The 23,378-nt window shown below is 38.8% G+C and overlaps 1 protein-coding gene across 1 annotated transcript in view; it reads left to right on the top strand.

The window, feature by feature from the left end:
• Nucleotides 1-23,378, top strand: part of aff2 (AF4/FMR2 family, member 2) — a 155,116-nt gene that overhangs the window by 40,953 nt on the left and 90,785 nt on the right. The window contains exons 2-4 of the mRNA XM_035162169.2: nucleotides 4,700-4,820; nucleotides 12,293-12,959; nucleotides 14,453-14,886. Of these exons, the coding sequence (XP_035018060.1) occupies nucleotides 4,700-4,820; nucleotides 12,293-12,959; nucleotides 14,453-14,886 (1,222 nt within the window). The remainder of the gene's footprint in view (nucleotides 1-4,699; nucleotides 4,821-12,292; nucleotides 12,960-14,452; nucleotides 14,887-23,378) is intronic.

The raw sequence follows: 23,378 nt of genomic DNA on the forward strand, positions 1-23,378 counted from the left end.
TACTGCCTCTCCGCTCTCTCTCCCTCCCACTCACATATTGCTGATGGATTAAATGTTGAAAGCGAGGTCTGGTAGAGAAAAAGAGAAAGTCTGTTTTAATTGTGTTGATCGCTAATTACCCAGCCTGTCTCATCTCTCGACAGTGGATGTGATAAAACAGGATGCCCTTTCCTGGGTCAGCAGGCCACAGCCTCATGCATAACCAGTATTCACACACACTCATAAATATTACTTTGTACTTTGGATATTCAAGTTTGGCTTCCAGCTTTTAGATTTCTCTGTGGAGGCCAGTGAAGTGACATTTAGGAGAGGAGGATGAATTGTAACCGTTCTGTTAAAGGGGTTTTGCTAAAAATACATGTTTATGTAAGGGACATGATCCAAAAACTTGGACAGACCATTCCATTGCTTCCAGCCATTCCTATCATAATTTACTGTCTGCTGTCTCCAATATAGGCCACAGGAACCAATCATGAATCAAATGGTAGATTCAATCAATAGACAATAGTTCAAAACAGGAGTGTAGAAATGTTAGAAGATTTAAAGCAAATTGTGAATCATCCAACAACACTGACAGGACACACAGTGAGGTTTCAACTGAAACTGGCTCTAAATGCATCTGGCCTTTACAGAGTGGTTTGCTTCAGTGGGTACAGCATGTCATAAACACTGCCTGGATAAGGAGTTCAATTCCCAGTGGGCTCACCTACGTTAAAAATGAATGCACTCATGAATGAAAGTACCCAGCTAATGGCATATGTTACATCATATTAGCCCGACTATAAATAGAAAAACTGTAAAAGGTTGCCTTTTTGAGCTCTGGCTAATGTTGTAGTTGTAAAACACAATTTATGTCTTGTGCTTTGGTTGATTTTTTGTGTTCTGGTTTCCATCAAAGACTTAATTTAAATGTATCAGTCTTTATATGATTTATTTTATTTTATTTTATTATTTATTGGTTGAGATGTTTTAACTGTGTTGTTCCAAATGTGTCACAAATATAGCATATGTTATTTCTGGAAACCCTTGTGGGTACATGTAGTTTAATATATACATTTTTTAATATACATAGTCTTTATATATATAATATAATATAAATAATAGAAAGCAAGAAAATAAAATAAATACTTGAACACATAAAAGCTGTAATATGACAAAACAAATAAATGAAGTAAAAGAAAAGGTGAAAAGAAAACAATAAAAACACAACATCACATGAAAGCATAGTCTATAAAAATGGGGTTTGAAGTGATTTAAAAGAAGTCACTGACTCTGCGAGCCTTATCTCCTCAGGTAGGCTTTCCAAAGCCGAGGGGTCCTGATGGCAAAAACACGGTCACCTTTAGTCTTCAACCTAGACTTTTGAACAGCCACCTGAGGATCTAAGGCTGCGTGCAAGCACATAAAGATATATATATATCCATCCACTTAGTTTCAGACTGTTAAATACTCAGAAGGCGGTGCAGGTTCTGGTCCAGGCCCTGGTCATCTCACGCGTAGACTATTGTAACTCCCTCCTGGCAGGTCTACCTGCTGCTGCCATCCGACCTCTGCAGTTCATTCAGAATGCAGCAGCTCGACTGGTTTTTAACCTTCCTAAATTCACTCACACTACTCCGCTCCTCCGCTCCCTTCACTGGTTACCAGTGGCTGCCCGCATCCGTTTCAAAACATTAGTACTTGCGTACCGTGCTGCGAACGGATCGGGTCTACATCCAGGACATGGTCAAACGTTACACCCCAGCCCGTTCACTCCACTCTGCTTCGGCCAATCGGCTTGTTGCTCCCTCACTGCGAGCTAAACACTCATCAAAATCACGACTGTCTGCTGTCCTGGCTCCAAAATGGTGGAATGAGCTCCCCATGGACATCCGGACATCAGAAAGTTTACACATCTTCCGCCGCAAACTAAAAACACACCTCTTCCGACTATAACATTGAATAACATTTTTAAACTAACAATTTAGTAGCACCTAAATGGCACTTACTTATAGCACTTTGTAGTTTTGCTTTTTTGAAGAAATTGTACTTTCTTGATTGTTGTTGTTCTGGGTTTGTACCCTCATGGTTGAATGCACTTATTGTAAGTCGCTTTGGATAAAAGCGTCAGCTAAATGAAAAATGTAAAAGTAATAATGTAATAAATACAGAGATAGAGCTGGTAGCATAGACTGTGGCTTGGAGGCTATATATTAGCTTATCTTAGCATAAATCGATATTCGGTCCAAACTATTGATGTATCTGAAATCACTCACTTATCACTATAGTCCACTTTATAGTGAGTCCGCCATTTTGTAGGGCTGTCAGAATGTCAGTGAAATAGTAGTGAAATTCTCATTGTTTCCCACAATGCATCATGAATAGTCAGAGGTGGGTTGTAATGTGTTACATTTACTCTGTTACATGTACTTGAGTAGTTATTTCAATAAATTGTACTTCTGAAAGCAGTTGTTTTGCAGAATACTTTTTACTTCTACTCTGTAACATTGGGCCACAAACTTCTCGCTACTTTTCCATGTCAATGATTTATACAATTTTACACCCAGCTTAGGGGACACAGCAATTTCCCACATGTGATGCCAGGGCCACACTGGCTGCATGACCGTAACAGCTGCTCCGTGAATCTGCTGTGTGTCACGGTTGTTCACACAGGCAGCGTGTTGTGCTTCTTGTCTGCAGCGGAGCTGTAATGTGAGGTTTCTAGTATGATCAGTGCATTTCCTTGAATATAAGTACAGTAATATATGCAACTAATTGCCAGGAAACTACGCTATGAGACCATGAATCTTCCGGTTCTGAGATAACACTAAAATCTTGTAAAAACTGCAGAAACGCTGTAGTGCTTTTACTTTGAAAGGGGCACAGGAAGTGTTGCAAACATAAATATTTGCGACATATTCAAGAGATGAACATTAAAAATGTGGTCACAGTTTACTCTGCTGTGAACCGCGCGGTACGCAGAGAAAATAGGCGAGACCTCGATTCAAAAGATGGACGAAACGTGGAAAAGCGGAGCAAAGTGTCTATTTCTGATAGGCTAGTAAATATTCCATGCCCTAAATTATGTTACATATTTTATTTAGTGGGATACGTTGTTTTTGAATGACTGCCTCTAAACCTCTCCTCCAGTGATTGCTTTTTTTTATAGTTTGGAAAATGTAAATGGCATAGAACTTTTTTAGTTTAATTTATTGGAATATTATTTTTATTTTTGAATGTCCGCATCTTCCTATCTTGCGTTAATTAGATTAAACATTTTTAGGTTAAATTTCAGTTTGTTTTGGAAACTGATTGCGTGTGCAAACACAATGCAGGCTGCATCCAAGCCTTTCCTATGAGGATTCAGTGAAGGTTTTTTCTTGATGTTTGAAAGCAATGTATTTTGGCATTTGCCTAGTTTTTGAACATGCCACTTAATTAATTCCAATCAATGTGCACTTTACATTGTTATAACCTCTTAAAATCCTGTTTGAACGCAAGACATCCTAATGAAGTTACTCACAACTTGAGTAGTTCTTTATGAGATACTTTTTTTACTCTTAATCAAGTACTCATAAAATGAAGTACTTGATTAAGTGTTGATTGAGTGTTTTATTCTTTTGCTGATGAGCTCTCTACATAAGAAATCTCTACATTGTGAGTAGGGGGTAGTGAATGAGTTGTGGATTTTGGACACAGTCTACTAGCACCTCTAAAACACACTACTTACTTGTGGCTAAAATGGTTTGTGAATTAAAGATGATTTATGTGCGATATACGTTCAATTTGGAAAGAACCAGACAAGAACCAGACAGGTTGTTTTGTCCTGTGTACAATCCATACACAGAGCTAAGCTAAGCGCGTCACAGTTTCAGTGCCATGCTTAACAGCAGGACTAAGAACCTAGTATGTGGAGAGGGATTTCGTTTTTTTCTGTAGCAAATAATAAAGTTAATGATGAATGAAACAATCTGTCTACTATTCTTAATGATTTTTCCTACTGAAAGCAGAAGTTTTAGGACGATCTGATGACACACAGTAGCAGCATGACAAAATAATTTATTGTAGTTTGATAATCTTGCAGCTCAAATTTACAGACTACTGGGATTAATTCAAAGGACCTGAGAAAAATAACTAAACCCACAGCTGAGTTAATTCAAAGAGACATAACGCTTTCCATGTTTTCTTTGTGTTTGCACGTTAAATATGAGTAGGATTATTATTTCAGTGATGACAGCCAGTGTTCGAGGTCAGGTAGTGACTGAAATAATATTTAGTGACATATTAGAAAGCCAGGTTTGTTAAGTAGCCTGTCAAAGAAGAAGTCTAAACAAACCTTTCAGCTTCATTAATAATTATATGTATATATCTTACCATTCATCCCTCTGTCAAAATCTTGTTGGATAAAACAATTGTTTCTGGTATTTTGAAACTGCCTAAAGGATTCAGTTTTTTCGACTCTTTTCCTCCTTTCTCTTTCTGTATGTGCAATTTCAGTCATTTTCACACGATGCAGTGGCAGTATTTACCCTGTTATTTTCCTGTACAAGCTACGTGACGACTCTAATCACACTGCGGGAAAAGAGCAAAACGCTCTTTGCGGTTCCAAAAACGACTCGTTAGCAATACTCATTAAAAACCAGTGGGTTTCTTTGGTGCCAGGCCGTGTGTTGGCCGCAGTGGGAGATGCTAACAAGCTTTTTTTCCTTTGTGTTTCCAGTCATCTGGAGTCAGAGCGCAGCGCCCTGAAGAGGAGAGAGTGGGAGAGGAGGAATCAGGAGGTCCAACAGGATGAGGACCTCTTCTCAACTGGATTCAACCTGTTTGGAGAACCTTATAAAGTAAGTTGATTAATGTTTAATAATTAAGGTTTAATAATGTGATACAAGTTATTTAATAGTTCTTTCCCAGAGTTAGATGAGGAGATTAATAGCACTCCTGTGTTATTGTATGAGTTGGAGGCCATTAGTCATGACATAGTTACAGCATGTAACTCCACCTAAAACCAGAGTCATTTGACCCCTTCTGGTTTTGTATATAGGTATTCGTCTACGCGTAGGCTAGGGCGTAGCTTCGACACAAAAGCATGAATTGGCTTTAACACGTTGTGTTACATGTTTACCTGCTATTTCATGTCCAAATGGTTATATAAGGTAGCTTTGTGGAAGCCATGCTTAGCAGTCTTCCTTTGCTGTCATCCTAACTCCGAGCTCCAACTTGGTATGTAACAGTGTTATTATCGTCTAACGCTTTAACTGCAAAGTAAAAGGTAACCATTTCTCTGTTTAAATTGAAGGACTGAAACACAAGCTAACAGAAGCTGCAGAAAACGCAGGCCTTATTACAACCCGGCCATGCTGTGGTTCTTTACACTGATTCTTTACACAAGCTGTTGTTTAGTGCTGCTTTCTCCACACACATTGCTGCTCAGGAGACAGCTTTATATTTTACTGTGACGTTTTGATTGATCTCAGCAGGGGGAGAAGTAGACATAGTTACGTACCTGGCGCCACAGTTCCATTTGGGCAAATGGAGTGAATTTACAACATCTTAATCAGGGAGGATGGACCGCTCTCCTCTAACTCAGCCTCACTTTGTGATTTAGGCTCATATGAAACTATTTAGCCTCATGAAAGCAATCAATTTAAAAGGACTGTTATTGCCAGCCAACAAACATTTCTGTGTTATATTCACTTGAAGGCTGTTTTTGTGGCTGATAATGCTGATGATGGCTTATGGATCATTATAGCCTCTCGATATCCCTTTCTTCCCTCATGTTCTCCCTCTGAGACCAACACTGTAACATCCTCCAGCATCAGGTCCTGCTCCGTTCGGATCTGAGGCACTTGAGATGCCATCACTTTGTTTCTGCTTTAGCTGAACGTGAACTAGCCATGCATAAAGTCCACGGCCCCTGTGTATAAAATTGATTTTGGTTTGTTAACTCTCATTTGCTACCGCCAGGCACTTCAACACTTGGTTATGCCGCCAAGTGTATCGACCTTGGGACAGGCTGGCTTTGGATCTTGGCAGAATGTGTTTAACTGCTGCTGTGTCTGAAGGCAGAGGACACGACGGCTTCTCACTAAGACACTGCTCGAGGTTCAGGGGGCCGTGGCAGCACATGAGAGGTTGTTCTGATAATGAATCTAATCCTGTGTGCCTCCATACTCCAGATAATTGTTTCTAGCTAATTAAGGGTGCTGAGGTGAGGTCAAGATTTGTGTGTGACTGTGTGTGTGTGTGTGTGTGTGTGTGTGTGTGTGTGTGTGTGTGTGTGTGTGTGTGTGTGTAAGAGAGAGAGAGGAGCTGGCATGGAGGAATGTTGGCTGGACTGTGTTTAGGATGATAGTTCAGACATCTCTGTTGATATTTAAATGATGTTTGAGAGGATTATGAATTCAGGTTTCGGATTGAAGATTACATTTTTTATCCTGTAACAAAATATCAGTGTTAAGAAAGTACATAAAAACCATAAATGCCTGCAAAGGTTTTAGTGTGCAGTTACACCCCCAAGAGTCTTATAAAGAGTTACTTACTTACGGCAGTTACGCCTCTTTTCCTCGCAGTTTTATGTCAATAATTCCATTTCACATACAGACTACACCCCCTAGGGTCCAATACATGAAAATGCATTGCCTTTATGGATGGATTGCAACGTCACTGCAGCCATTAGAGCTAATTTTGTCGGTTTGTCATTGTCCAGTTTCGTGGAATATTAACCTGGAGCAAAATTGGGACAAAACTGCTGCTAGAATATTGCTGAAAAAAAGCACATTATTTACGCCAATTATATTAATATATCTATTAATATTCAAATAAATACATGTATAAGGATGTATTAATGATTTCCTACTAATTTTTTTGAAGAGTTATTTATTTATTTTAACAAAATGACATTATAGAAAGTCACGATGTGTTAAACTGCCTGAACAGGTGCATTTACACCTGTTATACAAGTTATACAATTACACAGTTTGACTATAAATACAACTGAATTTAATTAGACTCTTAGCTAATTATTTTTATGCTAACTTCCTGTGGCACAAAGTGCATATGCTCTGTTTGAAATCCACATCCAAAGTAAAAAATATTCCGAAAAATACTGGAGCGCGGAGCAGAGATCACGTAGGTCATCAGAATGAAAACACCTCCGGTTGACTCACACAGACAAAAAGCTATGTGGAAATGAGGCTCTACTAAATTTATAGTGTAAGCTCATGTCATCGTACACAGTTAGAGTTGTGTTAAGTTAGCAGTGAAGTAACATTCATTAATAATTCAAGACAGACCTCACCTCTGACAGTTGTTGCAAAAAATAAATAAATACAAATAATAATAATAATAATAATGATATTCATGAATAATAAAGACAAAAAACTGCAGCTTCTTGAAGCTGAGTTTTGTTGGACATTAAAACGCTTTAATCAACATTAGACATATCTGTAAATGTTCAACTTCTATGTATCTGGTGCCAGCATTTGCACAAATTGAAAATAAATGGCAAGGTACACAATTGTCCAGTATTAATGTACGTCCCATGTGTGCTGCACTCATTAATACATCATGCCGTCATTTGACTAGCATGCCGCTGTGCACAGGATTTATGCATCTCTTATTAATTACACCCATTAACTTAACAGGGGAACTATAATTGAAGGTAAAAATAAGTCAGAAGAAAACATAAAGCAGTGAAATATTCTGTAAGTGACTGCATCATTCACAGGGGATAACATGTTGAGTTGTTATATATTTCAGCTCTTTGTTTCTTCGCAGCTAATGTTCTGCCTCCATGGAGTTTATCTCACACTTCTGCTAAACTTGAAAAACGGCTCTAGCACACATCGCTACTTTCTACTGCTGATTTATTTGCCACAGTAGCACTTTCATATTTTTTCTTAAGGTGTCACTGTGCTTCATACAATGCGGTGGAATTAGCAAGGCCTATACACCCTTTCCACACTTCCCCTGTGTCTAAGTGCTGAGTGAACCTTACAGATCTATATCAGCCCTCTCTCATTATAGGATTTACAGAACTTTAAGCGTTCATGCTGTTCTTACTCTTTATTTTTTTACATTTTTTTCTTCCATTAGCCTCTGTTCTCTCTCTCCCTGTACCTGTGTACTGTATCTATCATGTGTCTGTCACTCTAAGTCTGTCTTTCTGTCTCCCTCTACAGTGTTCATTTTCTCTGTCAGCTATTAGCTAATCCCTCTTCTAATCCTGTTAAAGAGCGTTATGCTGTTAGCTGCTATTTGGGTATGATCTATTCACACACACACACGCACACGCACACATACACACACACACACACACACACACACACACACACACACACACACACACACACACACACACACACACACACACACATAGGTATTCATCCTCTCCTCTGTTTTCCATTTTGCCTCTCTGTAAATGTGTTTTCTGTTCCTCTTCAGCCACCAGATCTTTTATTCATGAGCCTGAGATGGAGAAGAGATGGGCTAATTTATTCACAGCTAACTTTGGCTTGCCATGGTGTGTAGTGAGTGTGAGTGTGTGTGTGTGTGTGTACACACAGAAATTACATCTGTTAAGATTATTTGAATGCAGTTCTCTTCTTTCTTGTATGAATCTTTTGTAAACAAGTCTTGATTCTTTGCACTGTTTAATTTTATGTTATTTTCATGGTTTTCAGCCGTACTGAAGGATACTGTCAAGTGAGGACACACATGGTAGAAAAGATGGATGTTGCTTCCAGTCACATAGAGTTGATGTTTCACAACCATGATGGTTTGTCCTTTTAAACCCAGGTCAGCCTGTGATTTGTAATCATGGCAGAGATGTTCTGTCTGTGTTCTTAGTCCTGTGCAAATCCACCATGGCAAGAAAAAGTCTAAAACAAATTACATATTTCATCAAATATGTCTCTCCAGGCTTATTTTCTTCCTCCTCCAGGCTGGGAAGTGTGCAGGTTGCAGTGGGAATTATTAGTAACCGTTCTAACAGCACATTAGGTGGCAAATTTAGGAGTCTCATCTGGTTATCGATTTTGCAGGTTGTTAAAAACTGCGCTTGAGAGATAAAGCTGAAGTTATGTCTCAGCCACTAGATAATCCTGGGTATTTGGTCCATAAATTTGAGTGAAACACAACTTGACATTATCCTGCACCAATGCGCTGAATGTAACGTATACGTGGGGACTTAGATCCCTTAAATCACACAAGGTCCCCAAGGAATTCCAGTCCAATGATAGTGGGGCTGTTGTGCTGACACAATAAGCCTATTTATCATTTCCAGCAACTATGTTGATTATCAAATAAACAAGAAATATATAAACTAATATTGCTCTAGGATGTGGATCCATGTTGTTCATTAATAGGTCTGTCGGTCCAACACTGTTGTTCAGACTGAATGTTTATTATCTGTTTGATGGATTGCTGTGAATTCTGGTGCAGAAAATCCTGGTGTGTACAGGAGGGATCACTCTGTCACTTCAGCAATCCCTTCACTTTTCTTATAGCGCCATCATTAGACCAAATTTAAATTTGTCCATTACTTTGATTTATGACCAATCATCATAGACTGTAAATAAAGATGGACGACATGACGGCTTCTTAAAAGTAAAGCCAAAGCACTTTTGGCTTCATTTCTGGATAGTGGGAGGAGAAGGTGGAGACACATTGTCAATCTTTATATAAAGTCAATGCCAAATAACTAAAACTGATATTCCCATCTGCCTCAGCTGTATTTAGTGTTTATTGCTGATTATGTTAGCATGCTAATTTATGCTAAACTAAGATGATAAAAAAATGGTCAATCAGCTGAACAGCTCCTTATTGTTTTCCCTAAGATTGTGTAACTTTTATTGAAACCAAAACAAGTGACAGAATTCCCTCCTCAGCAATGAAACATCTCCAAAGATCTTTGCCTGTTACTAGAGTATGTTTAAGTGATTGACAGAAACTCACATGGACATCCAGACACAAGATCCGACTCAAGAATAAAGGATACATTGATCAATTTCATTCTACAAGTGTACAGGATGTTTTCCCCCTTCTCTGATTACAGTGGAAATGAATGTAGTCCACCCTGACAGCCTCACATACATCTGCATGATTGGTGTCAAGTTCTGCTACAGTCGGTGTTGGGATTATTCATCATTATTACATAAAACTCCCCTACTCTCTATGAACATACATTCATTATTCATGAATTCATTAACCTCTCCAAATACAGGCAATTTCCCTCTGTCTAGAAAATTAGACCAAGGTTCTTACTCACTCCTTACGTTTTAACCTCTAAACCTAATGTCGCTGTATTTGACACTTTCACTTCACATTAGCACATTAGCGGACTGCCTGCTGTCAACTACTTTGCCGTTATGGTCAAGAAAGTCTGTTTAATCTATTGAACAATCCACTTTAGAAATGTAAAATAAAGATCAGTGTACTTTTAAGACAAAAAAAAAACTTTTTTAGCTATTGATGTTTGTAACAACATTCTGAACAGAAACACAAAAAATCCAGTCTCCATTACTACATGCTAAACTGCAATATTACCTTTGTTAGCCTGTTTGCTATTTGTAGTTCTAAATAGAACTTTAGCCCCTAATTCTGTTTTCCCGATTACAGCAAAGCAAGAACTGAGACAAAATGACAAAATGAATATCTCTTCTTAATTTATAGATTCAGTGCATCAGAATTACAATAAATATTGTCTACTTTGAAGTTGTCTACTTTCTGTCCTGAATGAATTTTATTCTGTCTTATTTTTATTCACAAAATGAGCAGTTTTCAGAGTCTAAGTTGAGACTCAGTCAAACTTGTCATTGTGGGTTATATAACAAGCCTTGGATTTCTTTGAACTTCTTTGTCAAGATAATTATAACAATTTTTACATTATTTTTAGACAAACATAAAAGTTGTTATTTCATTTCTCTTTACAGAGCAGGACAAATATGCTGCAGTGATTTCCTTTCAGGAATTTTAACTTTATAAATATAAAATGTATTTTATCCTGATGTTCTTCAAAGACATGTTGGATAAAAATGTGGTGGATGAAGTTGTTTATTTTCCTCTTGTGACCAGTAATTTTTTCCACCTAACAAGATAATTATTGTTTGCAGCTTTTATCAGTAGCAGTCTGCATTGCCACACCTACACTTCTGTTTGTGTAAAGAAAACGTTTCTATGGTATTTCAAGCCAACAACTAACAATTATCAACTTTTATCGACTGTAGAGTCTGATGTCTGATGTGTGAAGTGCCGTATTGCTTTAACTATTCATTTAGCCACGGGATCTGCTGCCTCAGTTACAGACAAGTTTAACAGAGGCGGTGCGATCATTTTATAATTGGGGTATTAACTTGGGTATTGTTGGTAGACCACTGTTGATAAGCAAACTGAACTGTCATTGTCGTAGCCTATGTTAATGCTGTTGAAGGGTTTCATGTCTTATTGAAACAGAGAATTTCCAGCCTTTTTCTTTCTATGAATTTTATTTTGGTTTGATACCCTTATTTCAAACTGAGTGCAAAGCGATTTTTATTTAAAAGCCCCTTTTTTAATTTTCCATTTTCATTTCAGAGTAGGAAATCAATGAAGATGAAGGAAGAGAGCTTCTTGGGGTTTCCAGTGTTCATCGTTTGTTCATAATTCATCATGAAATGTCACAATTAAATTATAGGCTACACAATTCACACTTCCTCATGACTAATAGGTGCAACGCAATTTTTTGCATGGGTATAAAGGAAATGTCAGATAATGGGATAAAAATCGTTTTATTCACTTTTTTCCTGTTCTTTCATGGCTTTTTGCAAGAATCTGGATCCAGATATAGAACGGCTGAAACCTCTGCTGATTGACCTTGTCCTTTCAAAAATGCCAAATGATCAAATCATATAGTTTCATCATTAAAGCAGCTGTCACCGACTAATACAGAAGATACTCGTGAGCTATTCTGAGGAACATTTCAGCATTACTAAGTAGAGGCGGAAGGTGTTACGCCGCCATACATCAGTGAGGCCCTCACTGTCCTCCAAGCAGTGATTGCTGGAGAATCTGGGGTCAGGCTAATAATGATTCCTGCTCCATTAATTTTACTGCTCCAGCCTGGACCGGACCCTCTTAAGGGTGGCATGTGTTTAATTAATCATCTCGTCCTGATGTCTGGTCAGTGGTCACCCTATCCGTCTCTCACAGTTTCTCTCCGGATGAATAAAGAGGGCTTTTCATTCAGTGTGGAAAAATGGTCAAATGGAAGGCTTAATTAATAGTCAGTTCTCTTTCTAACACTTGTGTCTTTTTGTTCTCCCCTTTATTCTCTCAGACTAATAAAGGTGATGCATTGGCCAGCCGCGTCCAGAACACGCTGGGCTCCTACGAAGAAATGAAAGACCTGTTAACCAGCCATTCCAACCAGAGCCACTTGGTGGGTATCCCCAAAGGCAGCAGTGTGAACAACAACCTGCAAACTCCGACCACTTCAGCCACAGAAAGACCCACCATGGACTCTCAGCTTTTCAATGAAACGTTAAGAGGAGGAGTAGGTGGTGGTGGAGGAGGAGTAGAGGCTGGTGGGGATAAAAGGATGGTGAACGCAACTTCCTCATCTTCAACCTCCATGCAACCTCCTGCTACGACCACGTCATCATCAAGCACATCAACAAATCCACATCAGAATTCAAAGAAGTCCCGAAACTCCATGGACTGGTCTAGGGGAGGCCACGGACAGAGTTCCCAAGGAGCAGGCCTTGTTTTGGGGTTAGGACAGAGTGGTCAGGGGCAGGCTACAGGATCCACCGGTGGCAGAGGAAAAATATCTTTATTAGAGGAACAACAAATGCAAAGACATGAAGAACTGTTCAGCTCACTAAAAGATGAACTAGGTCTAAAAGGGGATTCAAGCCCTTGTTCTTCCTCATCGTCTTCTTCATCCTCTTCATCTTCTTCGAGAAGGCACTCTTCCCACCCCTCCAAAGCCCTTCCTCTCCCAGGTAAATCTTACACAATGAGTTCTGAAAGGTAGAGACAAATGACTAATTGGGAAATATCCTTTCTTGCTTTCATTCTGAGAGTGAATTTAGAAGAAAGACTCAATCTCTGTGTCTTTTCTTTTGCTTCCTGTCTTCATCCTTATGAAAGCATTGCAGTTGTGCAATGTGTTATTCACCTATTCCAACTTTCCAAAAAAAATGGTTACCCATGTTCTTAGACCCTGTCCCAATTCCCTATGAAGTGCCCTTAGCTGGGAGTGTTCCCCTCCAAACGGAGCCACAGTGGTCGCCATGTTGACCTGCTTCGTCCGTTCGTAAAGCATTCAGGAATTTCCGTTTACCTTGAAAGGGTGTTTGAAGCGCTAGATGGCCACTTCCCCTACATCACATAGAAAAATGGAACAACACTACCCCTTCACGGCCACATGCAAAACAAAAGGGTAGAGCCAAGTAGTAGGGCTATGGGGTGAATTGGGACAGGCCATTGGTCTTGTAGTCACATTATTTAAAAATGAGCTAGTTTTAGATTGTGTATGTATCTGGTGCCTTAAACCAGGTACAAATAAACAGTTCATAGCTTCTTGAGGCAATTGTGTAGTAGAGATTTAGAGGACAATATTACGAGAATGAAATTATGATTTATGTAGAAAAAAGTTATAATATTTTGAGAATAAAGTTGTCATAGAGATGAAATTCATAATATTACAAGAAACAAGTTTTCTAAGAAAAAGAAGATGATTTATTTATCACCAATGATAGCCTTGCAGTGTGGTTCTTTTCATAAATGTTTGTCTTTTTTTTCCTGTAATATGACTTTTTCTAAAATATTATTCTTTATTCTCGAAGTCTCCGATTTGTATTCCCTTTTATCTCATCCTAATACTCAGTCATAGAAGTTGTTTTTTATCACGTGATTCTCAGTCAGAGATTTGCAGTGTTGGCACCTTAAAATGAAAACTAAGCTGCCATGAACATTTGTTCCCTCTCAGTTGTTCATGATCATGGTCTTAATGAGTGTTGACTAAGCTAATGGGTTGCTGATCATATTAGGCAAACAGACAATGACAGAGGTTTTGTATCTTTTCGTGTCATTCTTGTGTGAATGAGAATGCAAATAAATGCATTTCACGAAATGAGTACCAGTCAGTGGTGAGTACATCACAATGTGGTTGATTAAACAGAAATGTAACTTCTTACAATTGGATATTTGTGGCAAAACAGACTGACAGCTTTTGGAAGGGATTTCTGTAAATTAGCATCTGCTTATGATGATAACCACATCTCGCAGTTGATTTCTAAACCACCCAGCAACCCATAATTTGTTATGTTTGTGATTGGCTCCATCCATCTGCGAGAGGGATTTTTCTGGCATCCAACCTTCATTAGATTTTGACAGCACAGAGCAGAGCAATGTTCTGCTTGAGCAGGTGTTGCATTGCTGAATTTTGACTTTTCCCTTTTTGGTTTTCTTCTCTTTCCCTTCTCTCTCACAGATGGTGGCAATTTTCGATCTTCCACCATGGACGGTGGCCACTTTAAGTCTTCCACTAACACAGAAGCCGGAGGACATTTTAAATCCTCCCCGTTTGAAAATGAAACAGGTTCTCACTTCTCGATGTCCTCGTCCCCGCTGGCTTCCACATCGGTTGTAACGACCCCCACTCCTGGTCTGACCACTCCCACATCCGGACTAACTACCCCCACCTTCCCTCCTGGTAGCCTATCAGGGAAGCCGGTCGCAGTTCAGCAGAAGCCCACAGCGTATGTTCGACCAATGGACGGCCAGGACCAGGCGCCTAGTGACTCTCCCCAGCTTAAACCCCCTCTAGTGGCCACGGAAGGATTTAACAGCAGTCAGGCTTACGGAGGAAACTCTGGAAATGTGAAGAGTAAACTGCCAAAACTGACGCTGAGCCACACAGGGGAGGTAAGAGAACATCCATTGTTATATAGTAACACTATGCATATAGTTGTAATGAATGCATTTTTCTTTAATCAGTATTTCAGCCAAATATTAGTGGTTATTATGATCTCAGCAGTAACAGGTTTCATATGAATTACCACTCAATACCAAATAATATGAAGTTTGTTTTTGCCATTAAACGCAATGGTGAGCATAGTAGCTAACAGGAACTATGAAAATTCTTTAAAAAAAAATTTGGATCCCACAAACAGTAATTTGGAAAATATGCTAATTTGCTCTTTTCCAAGAGTAAAATAAGAAAATAAATATAGAACTCATGAATGATAGAATAATCTGAAAAAAAAAGATTTAAATCAATCATACTTTATTCATATAGCACCTATTACACATGTTAGTTCTTCACAATGGACTGATGAGCCAAGAATAAGACAAAACATATCAAAATGCTGTTGTAATAAAAGTTTAAACCTGAATGGAGTTCATACCCCCACCAAGGCCTAACGTGCCCCTTATGAAACCACACTAAATATTTTTAGTGTTATTGTTATAGTAATTATTTTCATCAACATCTATCAATTGTTCCCTGATAAATTTTGTTGTAATCTAACTTTAAAAAATGGAGAGGGGTTGAAGGAAAAATAAAAAATCCCCAAATTAATTAATAAATAAATAAAGAGAAATTTGATCAAATTCATAATATGCAATAATAATGTCTATAAACCATGCTTTGTCAAAACCTAGTCTTCATCTGTGGTAACTTTCAATACGATGCACATTTAGCCAATCCGTGATGTCACAACAAAATTATAGAAATATGTAATTTGATACAAAGACAACGTTCAGAGACTTGTTTTATTATTTAGTCAATTTTATAATCAGATATCGATTTCCCTAAGAAATCATGTCATAGAAAAAACAAAACTACTTCAATGTAAATATATTTATCCATTAATTACTAGAAATGCGATAAACCAAGAACGTTGAATGGGAGACTGCTTGAGGAGGTTATCACTGTGACTGGTGACGTTTGGATTTTTCAGATAATAACCACAGCTCTCTCTCCTCTTAGGTACACTCCTCATTATTTTTGAAAAGTAAAAGTCAGTCATTAGTCACACGTTGCTGTAATTGTTACGTCAAATGAATCTGACAGTAACTTTATTCCTCCGCACATCTCTCTATCACTCTGTCTGACTCACTCGTTTAACTCTCTCACACTCTCTCGCTCTATCTCTCACTTACTTTCTTTTTTAAAACAGAAAGAAGCACCAGGCTTGATGATGTGTGGGTTTGTGTGTGTGTGTGTGTGTGTGCTTGGGCTATGTGAAACTAGTTGACAGGCGAGTAGTCATCCATATCGAGCAAGCCAGCTGTTCCTGTTCTTTGATAGAGCTGGTTTGTGTGTGTGTGTGTGTATGTGTGTGTGTGTAGCTATCCAAATGAGCCTGAGATGGAGCTTTGAGCATATGGCACTGAAAAGGAGAAAGCCAGGGAGACAGGGGAGAGAGGGAAGGAATTAAAATTTACTTTACTTTCAGCACTTTCTTATGGAGGGCGAGAACATTCGGGGCCACGAGTGGTTTCTTTCTCTTTGTTTCACCCACATATCCAAAGAATCCATTATCGCCTGCTTACTTTTTAGTTTTCATTCCTCTCATATTTATTCTGGTGAGAGTTTTTTTTGGAAGGAAACGTAAACTCAATACAGACTGGGAGACTGATGGTTGGGAATAGATTTGGGCGGCAGCAGAGAGAAGAAGGAGGGATAGAGGAAGACAATGACTGACTGATTACAGCACCTTATCATCGCTGTATTTGTTCTGGTTAGGTGAGTTATTGGATGTGTTCTGCAGCTTAAACAGCAAATAGCAGCAAATCAGAGGATTGAACCAAGCAGCAAATGAGAGGAATAGAGAATCCTGCAGTTCGTTGTTTATGCCAGAAAACGTGTCCACATTTTACCCTTTGATTAGAGAAAGTTTAGCAACACAAGGTAGCAACAGCGATGGTCCTAATGCGTCACTTAAATGCAAAACCAATAAAAGTAATTTGTGTGGAGTGAATCAACATGATGGATTTTCCCTGTTACTGGTTCCAGATTAGTTCAGGTGCCATGAATGGGTATAAAACACTCAATATTTGGCTAACATGTCCGTTGTTGAGCCATCAGTGATTCTGTTTGCGTGTGCGTGTTCGTGCAGCCCTTCGTGTGTGTGTGTCTGTGTGTGTGTGACTGTGCAATAAGTCTCTAACTGCTGTGGAAGCTTTCTGTTAGCATTATAGAGTTATTGATTAGAGCCCTTTAAACCCCTGTGTGTGTGTGTGTGTGGTGGTGTGTGTGTGTGTGTGTGTGTGTGTGTGTGTGTGTGTGTGTGTGTGTGTGTGTGTGTGAGTGTGAGTGTGTGTGTGTGTTTGCATGTATGTGCCTGTGTTTATGTGAGAGAGGCAGAGAAGTAGAGACAGAGAGAGAGAGATAACACTGTTGATCTGTTCCTAACAGTTACAGTAGTCTTAAATCTACCCCTAGACACACACACACTCACACACACACATATATAAATGTAGTTGTTGTCGGCAGCTCAAGCTGAGGTAACACATGATGGTACTTTAGATGGATCCAACAGAAGTATTCTGATGTTTTGCTTTTACTGTTCTATTTTCATTACAAGTACAAACAATGAAACAAACGATAACAACGATACCTGCTGTGTGAAATACATCCATCTAAAAGTCATGTAAAAAAACACTTGAAAAATAAAGTTCACAAGCTAACGCAACCTAACACATAAAGCGCTCAAAAACTTAGGTTTTAGTTTGTGTCTTTATAACATCAATTATTCTTGACTACATCAATAACAGCAATTTATTTGGGGTTTAACTGTCAAAAACTCCGAATTTGTGACCAAACAGCACAACAACCGACATTAAATTCTGATTAGAATTTTTCTAAACATCATACATGACATCTTTCTCTAATCCAGGTACCCACTTCATATCCGTGAGAAGAAGAGTCTTGAGAAATGTAGAGAAAAATAGTTGTGCTCATATTGGACCCCTTCACTTTTGGTTAGTAGCTGATTTAAAACCGGCTGTGGTGGTCTCTAAGGCAGCCTGAACTACTATTTCGGTCCCTTGAGGGACAGTGGAACAAGCTGTAAACACAACATCTGAATATTATCACTCTGTAAGATTAATGTGTTTGCAAATGAATGATAAGAGAACTGCCACTGATTTGACAGTAAAGTCGTGAGCTGTAAAATCAAAACAATGAGCTAAAATAGGCTAAACAGATAAGAGCTGAGGAGACAATTATTGCAATGAGCTTATTGCAACGAGCAAACTATTCAGAAAACATGGAGTCGTTTGATTGGTTTGATTGATTGGTGCAGATTCAATATGTGTTCTTCTATCAACATAAAGTCCATTGTATTGATTTTTTTAAATCACAAAACATGTAAAAATTCCCTTTAAAAAATCCCCATGAACTCAAAAGGATCTTAAAATATGCTATTGTAACAGGTAGACACTTCTCAAAGTGGAAAAACTAGCAAGAGAGGACACAGAAAATATTTAAACTTTATGAAAACACTTGCTTCACGAGGTCAGGCTGTCTCTATGCTTTTAGTGACATTCAATTACTTTGAGTTTCCACTGCAGTCCCCTTCAGGTAAGCAACACTCAACTCAAGTGGATATACGAATGTATTTGTGAGACGCTGAGAGCAAGGTTGCAAGAAGGTAAACATGGAGGTGACAGGTGACATTTCCAACAGTACTGTGACGAGTTTCATTTACATGTAGTTCAAAGTATAGAGTTGATGTAATTTCACAGCGATTTGACGGCCCACTGCGGCGTTTCCATCAGGCGAGTGTAGAAGTGCATACAGTGCCTCACCACTAATGTAGCGGTAAATAAGAAGCAGGGCAGACTAAGACCTCCAGTCAGTAATCACCGTGATGCCAGCACCAGCCAAATCAATTCCGCTCTCAGAGAAAGCTTTCATTTGCGCCTTTTTTGCATGAAAAGATTCTGCCTTTATATAATACACTAACTTGATAGAGGGAATGTGAGGAAACACAGTGGGGTCCAAAAGTCTGACACCACGTTCCCATGGGAGATCGCTGAGCTGGAACATACTGCTGAGCCGGTTATGTAGGAACAGTTGGACAGGATGTTGACATGCACATGTACTTTAAGACATTTTCAGTTTCCACATGCAGAAATGGTATGACAGGATATAACATTATTTATCATTATTGATACATTGTATCAAAACAAAATATGATTAATTTTGAAATAATTTATTTTAAATTTGGCAATACTACACATCACAGCACAATTAACTAAACATACACATAACAATTTCCTCATGTAATTAGGGGAGGGTTAATTTTAAGGAAGTTGTCTCTCTTTTAAAAATATCTTCAACAAAATGACACATTTAGGAAAAATGTGAATGCCGCAGTCTTATTCTAGCTACGTTTGGTTCTGACAGGTTAAATATATAAATCTAGCATTTGTGATACTGAGGCTGAAGGAGCTCTGTCTACACAGTGTATTCAGGCAGCTCCTGTTAGCTAGGGATCCCACTGTGTGGACATTTTCTCACTGGGTGATAAAACCCTGAAACCTTAAACATTGTTGTTACTGATTACACTGAACAATTTACAAGAGAAACTCAGTGTCTGTGGATCGCTTACTCCGGTCTAAAATCTTGCGGTGCACTTGAAGGTGTGTGCAGTGTTTCCTATTAATTTACGCAGACTGTGGCGGTCTGCCTCTCCTATAAAATATCTCTAACTTAGTATTTTGCTCTTTCTCTCAAAAACAGTGACCTGTGAGTCGATGAACCTTTAAAACATCCAAAATGTTTTACCGTCCTACCCTAAATTATCATCAGCCTCTTTTACCAAGTCTCCTCTCATCACGTGATTAGACTCCTTTACCCTGTGATGGGGCTCTGCTGCACTGTCACATTTAGTTTTGATAGCTAGTATTTTAGAAATTAGTTTTTATTTGAAGAAAATAAAACATTCTGGTGGGCAAGTTATGTGCCTGAAAGCCATGTAACACCTCAATACAAACTACTCTGGCAACCCTAATATTAGCCAAAACAACATTTGTCTGGTGATAATGTGTAAATATTAAGCCCTGGTGCTTCAGAACGATCAAGCAATAATGCCCTGAAATAATATGAACTTACTAATAGGTACAATGGGAAAAGAGAGAAGCCCTGTAACAAGCCCTGTACGGAAACAGCTCTGAGTGATGATCACTGCAGTCACAGTGAAGTGGTCCTGTTGGTCTGTTCATACAGCGACGGAGGACTGGGATCAGACAGCATCAGAAGACCAGAGTGGAAAATAACAGGCAGATAAATGTAAATATATTTTACTGTGCCAGTGAAGCCTCTTTGATTTGAAGTGAGGAGTGGAAGGAAATACTTGAGAGAAAAGCACCATAGCTAATAAATGAGAAAAAAATTTTTTACTAACTGACTGAAATTTAGTCGCAGTGGCTGCCTCAGTAAAATATCTAAATTAACATGAGGTATATCCACGGAACGCTGCTCACTGTTTGCTTGTTTTCCAGCGAGCTGTGGATTCACAGCCTCAGAATGATTTACTTTATACTTTAAGTCAACAAATGCTTAAGGAAGCTTCCCCCTGTTTGCACATTCATTACAGTGGAGATGGATAGTCAGGCAGACACGGGGGTAAGAGTGGACAAATGTGCGGAGAAGGGTGTATGTAAAATTAGTCCACAGAAATACCTTCTCTGAGGAAATAAAGGCGAGGCGAGAGAACGTGACGAGGGAAATGGGGATACAATATTTTCACACTTCCAGCAGAAGTAGAAGAACATTATGAGGAGTCTGTCAATGCAGCAAACAGCTGGCTTCATTTGCATAATACCCATCAGACCTCACTCTCCCTCAGGCAGCCTGTCAACTCACGACCAAGGCGTACACGAATATATACACAAACACGACACTGCCATTCACTACCACAGTACCTATATATTTATAGGCACAACGTCTGTGTGCCTCCTAGAAAGTAGTGCTGCTGTGTGCAGCCTCTCTGTGACTCAGTGAAAGCTTTTCAGCACTTAAATTTATTTGATTTTCATAAAGCTAATTGCCTCTGCAGAGAGAGGGAGATGAAATGATTTAGCTTTTATGCTGATAATAAAATCATCATAAAATCATCTTCTAGAAACAAAGAATACAGTCCGATGAATCACACTACTCCGAGTGGCTGCAGTAAGACAGAGAAGAGGGGGCTTGGGGAGAAATATACTTAAAGCCAAATAGCATAGGGGAGGTCTCCCGTCAGCAAGTGGCTTCTGGGGTGCCATCACAGCAATAGCTGCCCTGTGATAAGACAGATCACAGAGGAGAGAGGGCAGCAGCGTGGGCTTGTCTCTGTGGGTTTTAAAGTTCAATATTTTAACACTTATATCATCCCTGTCAGTTGTGTTACAAGATAATCAGGAGATGGCGTGTGCTCTGTGATAACGAGTTCTTGTGAATGAGTTCAATAACAATGCTGTGATGTTAAGTCATGTTATGTGACAATGTACAAGCAGCAAGAAACTGAAAAGCATTTCAGCATCAGCGAGAACAGTGCTAAGTGCTGACAGAGTCAAAAGTTCATGGCCACATTTCTCTTTACATTTCACAGATTGCTTTTCCCCAAGAGAGCACATGCACATGCATATGCACATGCAAACACACACACACACACACACACACACACACACACACACACACTTTATGATTGCGTTTGCCACAGAGCAGTTAGCGCTTTAGAGTTGCTGTTTATAGCGGACATAATATGATTTCAGATTTACTGTTTACCCTCAGGATTAACATTATAGCTGTGTTTACTGGATTAGCTGCAACGATCAGCATTGATCTCTGACCACCATGAGAGGTTGATAGTGTGTCTTATCTCTCCTCAGAGTGGTGTCATCTCACTAATAACTAAATCCTCCTTTCACACCACCGGAATCAGACATTTCTTCAAGAGGCTAGGCAGATGAAAGTGCTCTTATTTAAAAATAAATAAATAAAAGATTCTGGCCACGGAGCGCCAGTGAATTCGATGTCGGCGGTTCAAATCAGGGCAGGGCCGATAACTCGACACACAGTAGCTCCCAGTGAACGCTGGCCAGGGGGTCGCAGCAGTCAATCCCTGCACTTTAACAGCAGCTTCCTCATCATGTGCTGAAGTGATCTGGGGCTCGGTGAGCAGCAGCATGTAGCTGATGTCATGGGCTGACAAAGTCAAGACTCTAACTCATAGTTTAAAGTCTGAGGCTGACATTTAAATGAATATATAATAATTAAGGGCCATTATGAAAGAAGTATTCAGATCGTTTTAAATATAATACAACACAGTGTATACATTATTCTATTAGCAAAGTATCTGTTTGCAGAATGGCTCATTTCACAGGCTTATACCTGTACATAAAGTATATTAATGACTTATTATTGAAAAAAAATCTGTTCCATAGATAATTATCATGGCAGTTCCCAGTTGGATGATGGGAAAATGAGGGGGAGGATAATGTAAGCATCATTAAACTGAGGGTATAGCAGGTCAGAGTGGAGGGGAAAATTGATATATACATAGTTTAAAGAGACACACTCATATGTGAAAGAGTAATGTCTACTTGGTTATATTTGCATATATCTATAGTGTCTATAGACAATCCTATACACATACTTGAGCATTATGAATATGTAAGCCATGATGAATAAAAGCCATCAAGTCAGATATTCTATGTGGTCATAAAGAAAATTCATATTTTATGAAATTGTATTTAAGTGGTGCAAATTTCCAACAAAATTTGTGTTAATCAAATTATCAGAACCTATTGATATGCAGTGAATATTTGATTTTATTGGGTTATATTTTGTGAAGAGAGAAAACATACAGCACTGACTTATTTTCAGTATTATAAAGCTGAAATATAGTTCTAAAATATAATGAAATAAATGTATAAAGTTACATTACACATATTTTAGTAAAGTACAAGGACCTTCTGATTGAAAATAAAGTACAGTACTTAAAATAAACCTACTTAGTTACTTATTCATTTTCCTGATTATGGGTAAACAGCTCAGGCTGAAGCTCGTGATGAGCAGCTGAATCTGCTGCAGCGTTTATATTTTTAATTGCCGCCAGAGAAGATTGTTTCATGCTGTTTGTCTCACAGCTACGACACACAATTAGGCTTTGAGGAAAATGTAAATCTACATTCCTAATTTCCCCGTGCCCATTGTTCATGATACCCTGCCATGTCATCTCTTCTGATCTGGTGAGAGCCGCTGGACCTGGATAACTTTTATTATTTCATGTGTACACATGATGCCAAATAAAGTGGTTTTAGTAGTCCCACTCTCTGTCTTTATAAACATATATTATTTAAAGCTTTTATATTGTCCTGGTTGTAATTGGGCTACTTTGCATGATTATTTACAGAATTCA

Source organism: Hippoglossus stenolepis, chromosome 7 (genome assembly GCF_022539355.2).
Source record: "Hippoglossus stenolepis isolate QCI-W04-F060 chromosome 7, HSTE1.2, whole genome shotgun sequence".
NCBI classification, from domain to species: Eukaryota; Metazoa; Chordata; class Actinopteri; order Pleuronectiformes; family Pleuronectidae; genus Hippoglossus; species Hippoglossus stenolepis.